The sequence below is a fragment of the Octodon degus genome, unplaced genomic scaffold (genome assembly GCF_000260255.1).
Source record: "Octodon degus isolate 3935 unplaced genomic scaffold, OctDeg1.0 scaffold00011, whole genome shotgun sequence".
Lineage (NCBI taxonomy): Eukaryota > Metazoa > Chordata > Mammalia > Rodentia > Octodontidae > Octodon > Octodon degus.
The window spans coordinates 9,690,524-9,703,030 of record NW_004524587.1 but is presented as its reverse complement, the minus strand read 5'-3'; the positions used below and the strand labels follow the sequence as shown (position 1 = coordinate 9,703,030).

Genomic DNA, 12,507 nt, shown 5'->3' with positions numbered 1-12,507 from the left:
ATATATATATATATGATTTCCATAACTCTGGAAGGGGTCTGAGGCTATGGAAGTCTTAACTAGGCAGTGGGCTGTGGATAGAAGCCAACGCTGCCAGGGGGGTGTGAACGTGCTTGTCGGTCTTTAAGTAATATTGTTTAACTGTCCCATTTGGAGCCAACCAGAAGTTACCAACCATTAAAATTAAGAGTCTAAAAAAAGAAAGAAAGAAGAAAGAAAGAAAGAAAGAAAGAAAGAAAGAAAGAAAGAAAGAAAGAAAGAAAGAAACTGCTTTATAATGATGGCTGTATATTTCTATAATTTTATTACAAATAATTGAATTACTTGATATTATAATATACCTCAATAGAGATGTAAAAAAGTTAATTTTTAAAAGCTTGAAAGCTTTTGTGTTAAATAAATACTCTGTTCATGAAATCAAATCCACAAATTCAAATTCCTAGCAACGGCTGAAATTTTTAATCTCTATTTTCATTTCTTTCATCTAATATATAGTGATGTATGAATCTCTACTCAAGACCAAATAGGAGAAGATGTAGACCTTTGTCCTCCAAAAGTTTAGAATCTAAAGAGGTACAATTGAAAAATGAACATACCAGCAAGGTCTCTGGTACTAATGCAAAGACAGCTATTGAGAGAAAAACAAGGAGAACAGGATTTAAACAGGGTCTTCAAGTATGAGCAGAAAGATAATAAGCAGTTATGAGAGTTTAAGAATCCTCTCCTGCTCTTTGCCACATCTCCAGCAAGAATGAAGACCATTCTTAGCAATCAGACTGTCGACATTCCAGAAAATGTCAACATCACTCTGAAAGGACGCACAATTATTGTGAAGGGCCCCAGAGGAGCCCTGCAGAGGGACTTCAACCACATCAATGTGGAACTCAGTCTCCTTGGGAAGAAAAAGAAGAGGCTCCGGGTTGACAAAGGGTGGGGAAACAGAAAGGAGTTGGCAATTGTCCGCACAGTCTGTAGCCATGTACAGAACACGATCAAGGGGGTCGCACTGGGCTTCCGTTACAAGACGAGGTCTGTCTGTGCTCACTTCCCCATCAACGTCATTATTCAGGAGAATGGGTCTTTTGTCAAAATCCGGAATTTCTTGGGTGAAAAATACATTCGCCAAGTTCGTGTGAGGGCAGGTGTTGCTTGCTCAGTATCTCAAGCCCAGAAAGGTAAGTTAATCTTTGAAGGAAATGACACTGAGCTTGTTTCAAATTCAGCTGCTTTGATTCAGCAAGCCACAACAGTCAAAAACAAGGATATCAGAAAGTTTTTGGATGGTGTCTATGTTTCTGAAAAGGGAACAGTTCAGCAGCCGGATGAGTAAGATCCAGGAGTTACCCAGCCACAGAAACAAGCTTCTGGATGGTGAGGCCAATCTGTGATATTTTAATGAGACAATAAAAGATCTTTATTGAAAAAACCTGAACCCCCTCCTGCCGCCCCTTTCCTCACCTCTCTCTCTCTCTCTCTCTCTCTCTCACGTGTCACTATTATATGGGATACTGGACAAGAAAATGTAAAAGCATCAGTGCAAAGCTTCAGTTATTCTAGAAAAACAACACAGGGATGTCATGACAGCTGAATGTCTGGTACAGTAGGTCCTCAGGATATGTGAATGAATAGAAATGGAGGGTGGACCTAGCAATATTTTTAACAGATTGTGTATTTTCAAAGAAAGAGCACACCACATGCATGCGCACACACACACAGAACACATGTGTGTACACACACATACACACACCACACGTGTATACACACACAGCATCTCTAGGGTCATATCTTTCAGAAGAAGACAGAGTCAGTGCAGATGTAAATAATATTTCTTATGTAATGTATTAATTCTTGTAATTGTCCTACTAACCTGTTTTGAAACTGTCTTCTTGCTACTTCTTTCTCAATAAACTTAATTTTAAAACATGCATAGTATTTCTGCCTTTTGTTAGAATTCCAATACCTCCAAGACTTCACACTTCACTCCTGTCAGTGCTCCTTTGCCTAGGTATTTTTAATACCCAATTTAGTCCATGAACCCCAACCAAAAATCCACTTCCTTCTGAGTCCATTGTGTTCTGTATGTGCGAGGGCAAAACATTACCAGTGTTACACCCATCTCCCTAGAACTTTTACACAATGCTTTTTCTTCTGATTTACCATAAGCTCCTAAAGGTAAGAACCTTCCTATAGAGTGAGACTACAAAGTGCCATATTTTTCTATGAATAGGATGAAATGGCTAATAAGTTCTCTTCGAATTAAACTAGAAATGGGTAGATGGGTAGATGTGAATGGTTGAACAAATGAAAAAAAATCAAAGAATCATTGCATCCTTAGTGACAATCTAAAGCTTTCTCTGTATGTTCTACCCATATTATAGAACAAGAAGCAGGCACAGACATTAGCGTTCGAGGAGTCCCAGATAGATTTTGGGTCTACTAAAGCGTGTCATCTGAGACAACTTCAGCAACTGAAGAAGAAGCTGCTGGCCCTTCAGCAAGAATTGGAGTTCCGCACCGATGAGTTGCAAACCTCCTACTGTTCTCTCCTGCAGTATCAGTCCATCCTGGAGAAGCAAACATCCGACCTGGTTCTCCTGCACCATCACTGCAAGCTGAAAGAAGATGAGGTATCACTATGCCAACTGTAGAAGTGTCCTACATGCCCGAGGACCTATAGGAAACAGGCCGGTGGCCCAGCCCTAAGAGAAAGTAAATGCTAGGCTTAATGAGGACAGCTTTATGACATCTTGAGCAGGCTTTATAAATTCTCCCTCTTTGATTCTTGATCTTTCTGAAGCTGAGCAGAAAAAAAAAAAAAAAAAAAAAACTAAACCTAATGCCACACTTGGGTTAGCTCTCCAGTGTTAATGCACGCGGGACATGTAAGCTGCACACGCCTGTGAACACACAAGTCCATCCTGTCTATTCTGTCACCACTGCCATTGGAATGCAGAAGACTCTGGGTCCCTGAGGATTTTTTAAAAAAGGGATAAGGTCCATTAAATCAACTATTTTTTAGACATATCAGGCCTTGATGACATATAAATTCCTGGAACCTGCATGGTTGATAAGAAAACCTGACACTGAATCTAAATCAGTCATTGAGAGCGCCAGATCATTTTTTTCAGACTGGAAGTTTAGATCCTGTAGACTTAGCTTAAGTATATTCTGGGCCTTCATTTATATTCATGTTCCAGGGAAGTATTTTTTAAACCACAGTAGGATCCCCGTAGAATCCCAAGTAAATTTCAAATATTCAAAGCTACGGAACTAAAGCCAGTTGAGCATTAACAACAGTAAGACCACGGCTCTGAATAATGCTGCCAGCAGACTACTAACTGGGGCTGCCCTTGAGATTTTCTTTCTTCAGATTTAAGGAAAATTCCAAGGAATGCTTTAGACAGTGTTGTTCTGTAGAAACCAACTGCAGGGATTTTATGAGGGGCCTTAGAAAACAGAAATTTTAAAAAGGAAATATTATAACCAAAGGAGAATTTGATAGAAAGCATTGGGAGGGAGAGGAACAAAGAATGGTTATCCTACAAAATAGATTCTAGGACAAAGTCTAGGAGTATAAACCACAGTTTAATAACTAATATTCCGGTATGTTCAAACTGGCTGGTTTGCTACAACTTAAACAAAAGAGTGCAGCCTAAATAAAGCAAGCCTAAGCATATGGAGATAGCATATACTTGCAAAAACCAGAAAATAAATAATAGTTTACTTCTATGTCATGTAGAAGGAGATCAGAGACAGGGGGTTATTACTGTAATGGCAATTGCATGTGTCACCTCAGCTCAGGACTTCCATGCTCTAGATCACCAGGGGTGGCTACTGGAACTCCAGCCATCACATAATATAGACGAAGACGGAGGCGGGAATAAAAGCACACCCTTTCATTTCAAGAACACTTTCCAACACCCCCACAGTACACTCATGTCATTGGCCAGAATTAGCCACGTGGCTACACTTGGTTCCTAGGAGGTGTAGTGCTTCAGGAGATTTATTGCCTCTCCCAACAGAGACAAGGTTCTACTGAGAGGGGCAGGGAATAAATATGCGATCCAGCAAGCAGCCATCACTGTCACAGATTTTGAACAGAGAAAGCTTTAGAAATTTTATTTTAGGCCTTCTTTCAGGTTCCTCCATTGCTTTGTTACACAGAAGAATCAAAGTTTTACCTAAGGCTGGGTTCTGTCAACAGCAGAGCCCACCGTGGTGGAGCACCTAAGACACACATGTTGCAGCAGGCTGTCATCACGGAAAGCTCTAAAATGGTCACGATCACTGGTAAGACAACCTTGTAAGTCCGAGGAAGAGTTAATTCCAGAGGCAATTCCAGGAAGCACACAAGGAAGTGAGTCAAAGAAGGGCAGGAAGTCTATGGATCAGAACCAACTGCAGTTTGATCCTTCTGGAGAGCTCTGGAAGATACCAGAACATGCCTCAGAGTGAACCCAGCCACCCACTCCAGTCATTGCCTAAGAGGTGCTCCTAGAGATGTGAGCTCCTAAGCTCTTCTAACCTCCCCTCCCTCACCCTCTGCATGCGTGGGCTCCTGGGCCAAAGAAGTGCTCAGGCAGAGTCAAAAATGGTTGCCATTGGATAGGTTTAATGTGGAAAGACATAGTGTCAAGGGGATGTGGGTAGGCCACTGACAACTTCTATTATAAACATTTGAATATAAAACAGGCCTCACCCCTCTTCTTACCTAATAAACATTTTAAACTATTTGATCCTTTTATAAGAAGAATCTCAACTATTAGACAACAAGTATAATTAGCTCAAATGAACGGGACATGTTCTTTCAGAACTGGTCTATTTGAACCAGGATGAAGCCTTCTTCAAGGAATCTCTGCTTAACCCCTTGAACATGAATAATTTGAGTCATATAATTTAGTGCGCTCGGTTATATTGTGCAGGTTGGTATTTTTTTAATTTTTTAAAGAGCACAAAATAGTATTAAAGCAGAAAAATTGCAAATAATACAGAATTTCACTAAATAAAATAATATGAACTTCACAGTATTTGTTGTATTGCATAGTGCTGTCTTCGAATTAGTTGTTCCTATTACCAGATATACGCATGCAAAATTGGAAAAAGAAAGAAAAAACTATATAAGAAAGTAAGAAGAGAGAAAAAAGAAAAAGAATCCCAAAAAAGGCAAAATAAATTAAGGATTAACTGCTCATAAATTTTAAATCTTATCTCTGGAAGATTTTGAGTTTCAAACTCTCTGAGTGGTACCCTATGTCTCATATGTATGGGTCCCCTCTGCATCCAATACAACGTTCAGGAGCTTTCAATAAATATCTGTTGGGCTGGGGCAATAGCTCAGTGGTCTAAGTGCCTGTCTGGCAAGTGCAAGGACCCAGGTTTGATTCCTGGTACTGCATGCCCTGCCAACCTGAGAGCTCTGGGTGCACTGTGCCAGCCACTGAAACTGGGCATGGTGGCACACACACCTGTAATCCCAGCGCTGAGAAGGCTAAGATCACTATGATTCTGAAATGCACTGTGTAGTGAGTCCCTGAATAGAAAAAATAAAAAATAAAAATAAATATCTGTCAATGAGATGAGTAATTGATTAGAAAAGAACAAAGTCTAAGTAAGGATTATGCAAATCTCACAGGGGCTTTGGATCATGTGCCCCAATATCTCTTGGGAATGTTACTAATGTGGACCTGTGTGCGTGAGTGCTCGACATTTTCCAAATTACATCTCTAGACACTGCTTAAGAAAGAAAAAATGCTGGCATTTCAAGCCCTTAAAAATATGGAGCAAAACAAATCCATTCCTATTAATCAATAAGTATTTATTGAGCTCCTATCACATTCTGGACAGAATGGGTGATAGACATGGTCCCTGCTTTTAAGTAGCTTCCCTCCAAAGAAATCAATCTCTTTAATGTCTGGTCATTTACATCCTGATATCATATGTTGAAGCCTTTAGGGCTGTGCTGCATGAAGTCCGCTCATCTGGGTTGCTAGTTTTGATGAAGGACTGCTCTGTGTGGGGTCTTATAACCACATTGTTTCTCATAAGCTGTTTCCAAGGGTTCAATGTGGTTTTATTCTTCCACTAACAGGTGATTCTCTATGAAGAGGAAATGGGAAACCATCCTGAGAACACAGGAGAGAAGCTCCATTTGGCGCAGGAGCAGCTTGCCTTGGCAGGGGACAAGATTGTCTCTCTAGAAAGAAGCTTAAACCTCTACAGGGATAAATACCAGACTTCCCTGAGCAACATCGAGCTCCTGGAGTGCCAAGTGAAGATGCTAGAGGGGGAGCTCAGCGGGCTCATCAGTCAGGTGAGACTTAAGCCAGACCTCGCAGGCCAGCAGCGCTGGCCAGCCAACCGGCGCCTGGGTGGCTCACTCTTGGGTCCCTGCCTCCTCCTCCAGGCACCCTCCAGCCAGATACCACTTCCTGCCCTTGAAATTTCTAGGCATTCGCTCCTGCATGGCTGACTTTTGCATCTCCTTTACGAGTACCCCTTAGAAATTTTGAAGCTATTTAATGGGTACAAAGTGCTTCCATTTCTATTAAGACCGCAGGACTACTGAGAGAAGGCCCCAGTCTTGCGTGTTCTTGTGGAGATGGGCACTGAGCTCTTGCAGGTCACAGGGCATTTGCAGACTACAGCTCTAGGATCAAGCAGGAGAAAGTCATGAGGCTTTCCCCTTCCACAGGATAGAGGAACCGAAAGAACAGGATTTTCTTCTTTTCTTTCAATTGCTTTTCAATTTGACACAGATAATGTAATAATATTGACTCCCCAGACACAAGCATGGAGAGAAAGTGTGAAAGTCCACCTTCAGGTGCTCTTGCCTCGTCTCTGTGTGCTGGGAATCTTCCCAGGGCTGCTTCTATGCAGTTACATGTTTAAAGGACAGAGTTCTGTCTTTACGTGGAGATATTATGTAAACATTTAAAATAATGTTTTAAGACTGGTCTTAAAATGCATATCTTAATTTCTTTTTGTCACTGCCTTGTTGTAGAGTATGGATGTACCATCTGTTGACCTTTTGCCCTCTGTTAAAAAACTGTACCAAGAATCCTTATTTCTAGAGGTTAATTCCTGAAGTGAGATTGCTTCATCAAAGGGTGGTCTTGTTTTCAATGTTTAAAGCTACTTCTGAATTGTATAGAGCTAAAACGTTGCTGCCAGTTTACATTTTTACTAACATATATAATGAAGATCATTTCTCCCTATGACATGTTTCACTCTTTTTAAGTTGTGCTAAATTGATGGGTAAAGGGGGAAGGATGCTTTCTCATGACACCTGTCATTTTCTTTAGCTCTAATGACTGCCAGTATGGTTCCCTGGAAAGAACATTCCAATACGGGCTGGCATGCAGGTCATTTTTAGGGAGGGACCTGAGTATTACACCTGTGAAGGGAAGGAGAAGGAGGGGTGGCTGGGCTGTAAGAGCAACAAGCTGAGCTCTGATACAGTCTCACAGAGACCTCAGCCCATCCCATGGCAAGACAAGGGGCTGGAGGCAACTTCAGAGCTATCCTACGTTAAGGGGAAAGGACCTAGCCTTTGCACCCCCTGCTGATCCATTCTTGGACAGGGGCCACCCCTAGTGAGAGATGTGACTGTGGGCAAAGCAGTCTTCTTCTGCCCAGGCAGTCCCTGCCCAGGACCCGTGGCTGACAGCTGCACTGGTGGTGGCTTGGGCAGCAAGTCTTGGATGGCCAAAGGGGGCCTGGGGTGCATCACAGTCTCTGCCACACAGAAAAGAGCACAGGCGCTGTTCGTTTTGGCCATGTGGAGTTTTATTTTACAATTTGCTTGTTTTAATCCTGACCCCATTTTTTTAAACTGGGTTAATATTTTCTATATTGATTTATTGGACTTTCTTAATCTATTACGGGTAATCATCCTTCTTTACATATACCCCCAGTCCGTAAATTTTCATTTTACTTTACTAATATTTTTCACCATGCAGAATTTTTTTCCTTTTTATGGAGTTGAATCTGTCAGTTCTTCTTTATAGATCTAGGCTTTATGTCTTGCTTAGGAAGAACTCTGTTCCCGAGGTGATAAAAGTTTATCTTACATGTTCGTTTAGTGCTTTATAATTCTGCACCTTTTATGTTTTTATCTTTAATCCATCCAGAATATATTTTTAATATTTATATAATGAGATAAGGCTTTAACTTTGTGTTTATCTCAATGGATCTCCAGTGGTCCCCAGACCATGAACATTTTGGCTTTTCCCCACAGACCCAAGTGCCAACTCGTAATACTGATTCCTCTGTAAGCATAGCTCTTTCCAGACTCTATTCTTTTGATCTGCTTTCTAAGGTCACTTATTGACATCTGTTTCTTTGTATCTCAAACACCTTTTTTTTTTTTTTTTCCCGGAGCCGGAGATTGAACTCAGGCCCCTGTACTTGCCAAGCAAGCGCTTATTCAACTGAGCTATCTCCCCAGCCTCTGATCTACTTTCTAGTTCTGGCTTCAGTGTCAGAGTTTCCCAGTGACTTTATAACTGATAACATGTTTTATAGGTCCACTTTTCTGTATTTCAAATTTTTCTTTGCCCTGTTTGAACATCTCTTCTTGATGAAATTTAGATTCACGTTGACAACTTTTTCACTATATATTACTTTGGGGGACATTAGCATACCCTATGGAACATGACATACTTGTACTTTTATTCAGATTTTCTTAGGTGCCCTTCATGTCTAGATATATTACAGTTGTATTTTATTATGAGTACGAACTTTCATACATTTAATTTTAAGAACTATTACTGATGTACCAGAAAACTTCTCTCTTCCTCTGCCACCTTACTGTGCTTTCTCAATGGATTTTCAGTTGAACATCTCAGATTTTTCTAAATTGCTTTCACTTTTGTAATTTGTACCTTTTATTTTCTAACATATTGCATTAACTGGAACCTGCAGAGCATCATGGAACATAATATCATTGTCTTACTCTTCAATCTAAAGGAAATGTTTTCAATATCTTGCCATTAAGTATAGTGCCTGGTTTTGGCTGGTTTTTCTTCTTTCTTTCTTTCGTTTTCTTGAGACAGAGTCTTGCCATGTAGTCCAGAATGGCCTTGAACTCACTATGTAGCCCAAGCTGGTCTTGGACTCTTAGCAATACCCATGCCTCAGCCTCCCAAGAGCTGGGACTACAGGCATGTGCCACCATGCCTGGCCCTGTTTCCTGGCTTTTTTAATACTGTTTTTCAATTTAAGGTATTATTTTATCTAGCTTATTAGAATTTTATATTAAAGATGAATTTTAATTCAAGAATTTTAAAAATTTTAATCAAGATTTTATATCAAAAATGAGTTGTATTTTATCAGATGTTTTTAAGGCACCTATCCTTTAATGAGGTAGATTACATTTGAACATGATATATTACTTTAATAAGCTTTCTTTTTATTAAATTTGTAAAAATTTATTTTTGTTTCTATTTTCAGAAATGAAATTATTTGATGGTTTATGCTTTTGTGTTTTCATCCTGTAGTAATGCATGAATTACAGCATCTTAATTGAGTTGGAAAGCTTTGCATTTTTTTAAACCTCTGAAACTGTCCATATAACATAAAAAGTGTCTATTCCTTTAAAACTACAAATAACCCAACTATAACTCACTTTTTCTGCATTCCTGTAGTTTTCCTTTCGCTGTAATAGTTTCTTCTTAATTCTTTCCAAAACAACTGTGGGTGGCCAAGTGTCTCAATATTTTTATGTCTGAACAAAGTTCATTTTGACATCATTCTCAAATGCTAGCTTGGCTGAACATACAAACTTTCAAAAGCATCTTTCCTCGTGCTTTTACCGTGCTGCACTGCTCTACAGCCTTATACTATCCAGGACTAAAGATCAGTTATCAGATGTCAATCTGTTTCTCATTTTCTGTAGGTCTCCTGTTTTATCTCTTTAAGCTCTGGAGTAAGTTTTTAGGCTAAGGATGTTTTTAGTTTATTTTTCATTAAACCTCTCAACACAACTGACTTTTAATATAAAGATCTACATTTTTTTTCCAATTCAGGGAATGTTTCTCCTATTACTCTTAAATCAATTTCCTTTTTCTCATTCCATAATATTAAGGAAATATTAGAATCCACAGATATCTTCCTCCTCTCTCTTAACTTTCATGTTATATTTTCAATTCCTTTGCCCTCTTCTACACTGAATTATTTACATACACATCCTTTATGGTCAAGTTTAGATTTGTGACTGACCTTTCTGCAGCACGGGCAGGTTTCATGCTCAGTGAACTTGAATTATTTCTAACTTGGCCTGAAAAGGCACAGGAGGGAAAGAAGTTTGAGGAGGACGAGATCCAACATCCAAACTAGAACACGTGGCTCTTTTTACACTCTGCGCATCAATTCACCCCATATTAGAGCAGACCAAGAGAGTGTGGTAACCTTCATGCATGATTTCAGATGATCTAAGGAAAGATATTTTTTACACAAAAACAAAAAGCCTAGTTCTTAGAAATGACTCATACTCAGATTCATGAGAGTATCAAGTATTAAAATTTCTTAGGACAATTATACAATATCAATCAAGTTTAAATATGAATTAGTATTCCTATTTCTATGAATTTAAGCTACCCTTTTACCACTGCATTGAAGGTACATTTACCAAAGTAGGTTCTCAATGATTGCTGTGCAAAAGTATTTGTTTCAGCTTCATCTTAGGGGGAAAAAACTAAAAGCAAACTATGTTACTATCATTAAGAAGCTATATTTCTTAATGAGAATAAGAAATGATAAAAATATCATTATGAAAATATGATAAATATATTTGAAAGTACTTTAAAAGTATAATACAGAAGTACTTGTACTAATATGGATAAATCTTTAACACAGATTAAGTAAAATCCATTGTTATGTTTTAAAAACCCAACACAATCCATATTTTATAGATTCAGCTACAGTATGTGATTAGAAAGTTCTAGAAAGACATGTGCAACCTGACATCTCTGGATCAATGGAAAAGGGTACGAAATCTAAAGTCATGCCAAGGAGAAATGCAGACTTGCCTAAAATGTTACATGTTTTGAAACAACAGTACAGACATTATTGCTCATGTAATTGGAAATTTTAAGAGTAAAATAGACCTATAAGTAACAATGGGGGAAAAAGAAAGAAAGAAACAAGGCACTGGTGGCACATGTCTGTAATCCTTGGCAAGGCTGAGACAGGAGGATCACTATGAGTCTGAGCTGCAGAGCAAGACCTTCTATTAAATAAATAAAAGAAAAAAATTAAAAAAAAAAACAGTGGGAAGAACATCATAAGTAATAAGTGCCTGTCTGGCAAGAGCAAGGTCCTGAGCTCAATCCCTGGTACCGCAAAAAGAAAAAAAAAAAAGAAGAAGAACATCATAAGTAAATTGTCACATGAAAACAGTGTTTTGAAGAGTGTTGTAAGAAATAAGTTTATGCAAAGAAAACAAATAGGGTTATATAAGTATGCATACATGCATATACAAATATGCCTAGAATATCCTTGGAAAGATACCAAAATAACTGGTAACATAGACTGTCCGGAGGAGGAGACCTGAGTCTTGTAGGTTGTTGTATTCTCTTATGAACGATTAGGATATTTTACTCTGGATCTACAGTAGTGATTTTTTTTTCTTTTAAGGAAACCATACGTGCCATATAGGAACATATATTGTTAATACATTGCTATAGAGATTTTCTAAGCATTCAGGGTCTGATGAGATAGCTCAGTGGGATAAGTGCTCGCCTGGCAGGCTCAAGGTCCTTAGTTCAATCCTGGGGGGGGGGGGAGAGAGAGGAGAGAGAGAGAAGAGAGAGATTTTCTAAGGATATGGAATTCTGAAGTCCTGTCACAAATTGCAAATGGAACCCAGCCTGTTATTCCTAAACCTCCTAGGAGCCAGAGAACAAGGGTGATCACCCAAAGGTGCGGATATACACTTCTTCCTGCATGATTCAAGAGCATCAGGAGACCCTGAAACGACTATCTGAAGTCTGGCAAAAGGTCTCTGAACAGGATGACCTAATCCAGGAGCTTCGAAATAAACTAGCCTGCAGTAACGCATTGGTAAGTGCTGCCTTTCTGAGAGGCCCACAATAAAGCCCTCAGGAAAGAAAGATGGGAAAGAGGGGTGGCCAGACTGCTCAGGGAATTAAAGCGCCTGTTTAGGCAGACACAGGAGTCAGAGGTGCTCCGGGGGCATGTTGGGAAGGCGGCTGAGACTGGTTGTGGTGGCATAATCCCAGTGCTTGGGAGGCTGAAAAACAGGAAGATCATTACTAGTCTACTCTGTGTAGTGAGACCCTGTAGACCCTGTACTAAATGCATAAATAGATAAATAAATCTCACTGAGCTATCCTTAATGCTACATAGCAGAGGTTTACTTGGGGGCCAGGGAGCTAGCTCAGTAGAATAAGCACTTATCTGGCAAGCACAAGTTCCTGAGTCGAATCCCCGGAACTGCAAAAAAGAAACAACGGAAAGAAAGAAAGAAAGAAAGAAAGAAAGAAAGAA

The 12,507-nt window shown here is 39.4% G+C and overlaps 1 protein-coding gene and 2 pseudogenes across 3 annotated transcripts in view; all 3 read left to right on the top strand.

The window, feature by feature from the left end:
• Positions 1 to 527, top strand: part of LOC105741408 — a 1,861-nt pseudogene extending 1,334 nt beyond the window's left edge.
• The window catches only part of Pmfbp1 (polyamine modulated factor 1 binding protein 1), a 55,236-nt gene that overhangs the window by 23,638 nt on the left and 19,091 nt on the right, over positions 1 to 12,507 (top strand). Inside the window, exons 4-6 of one of the 3 annotated variants that reach the window (XM_004626009.2) lie at positions 2,379 to 2,627; positions 6,089 to 6,310; positions 11,890 to 12,060. In XM_004626009.2, coding sequence (XP_004626066.1) covers positions 2,379 to 2,627; positions 6,089 to 6,310; positions 11,890 to 12,060 — 642 coding nt within the window. The other 2 variants (XM_023709134.1, XM_023709133.1) reach the window with 2 other exon arrangements.
• On the top strand, positions 752 to 1,331 carry LOC105741430 (annotated as a pseudogene).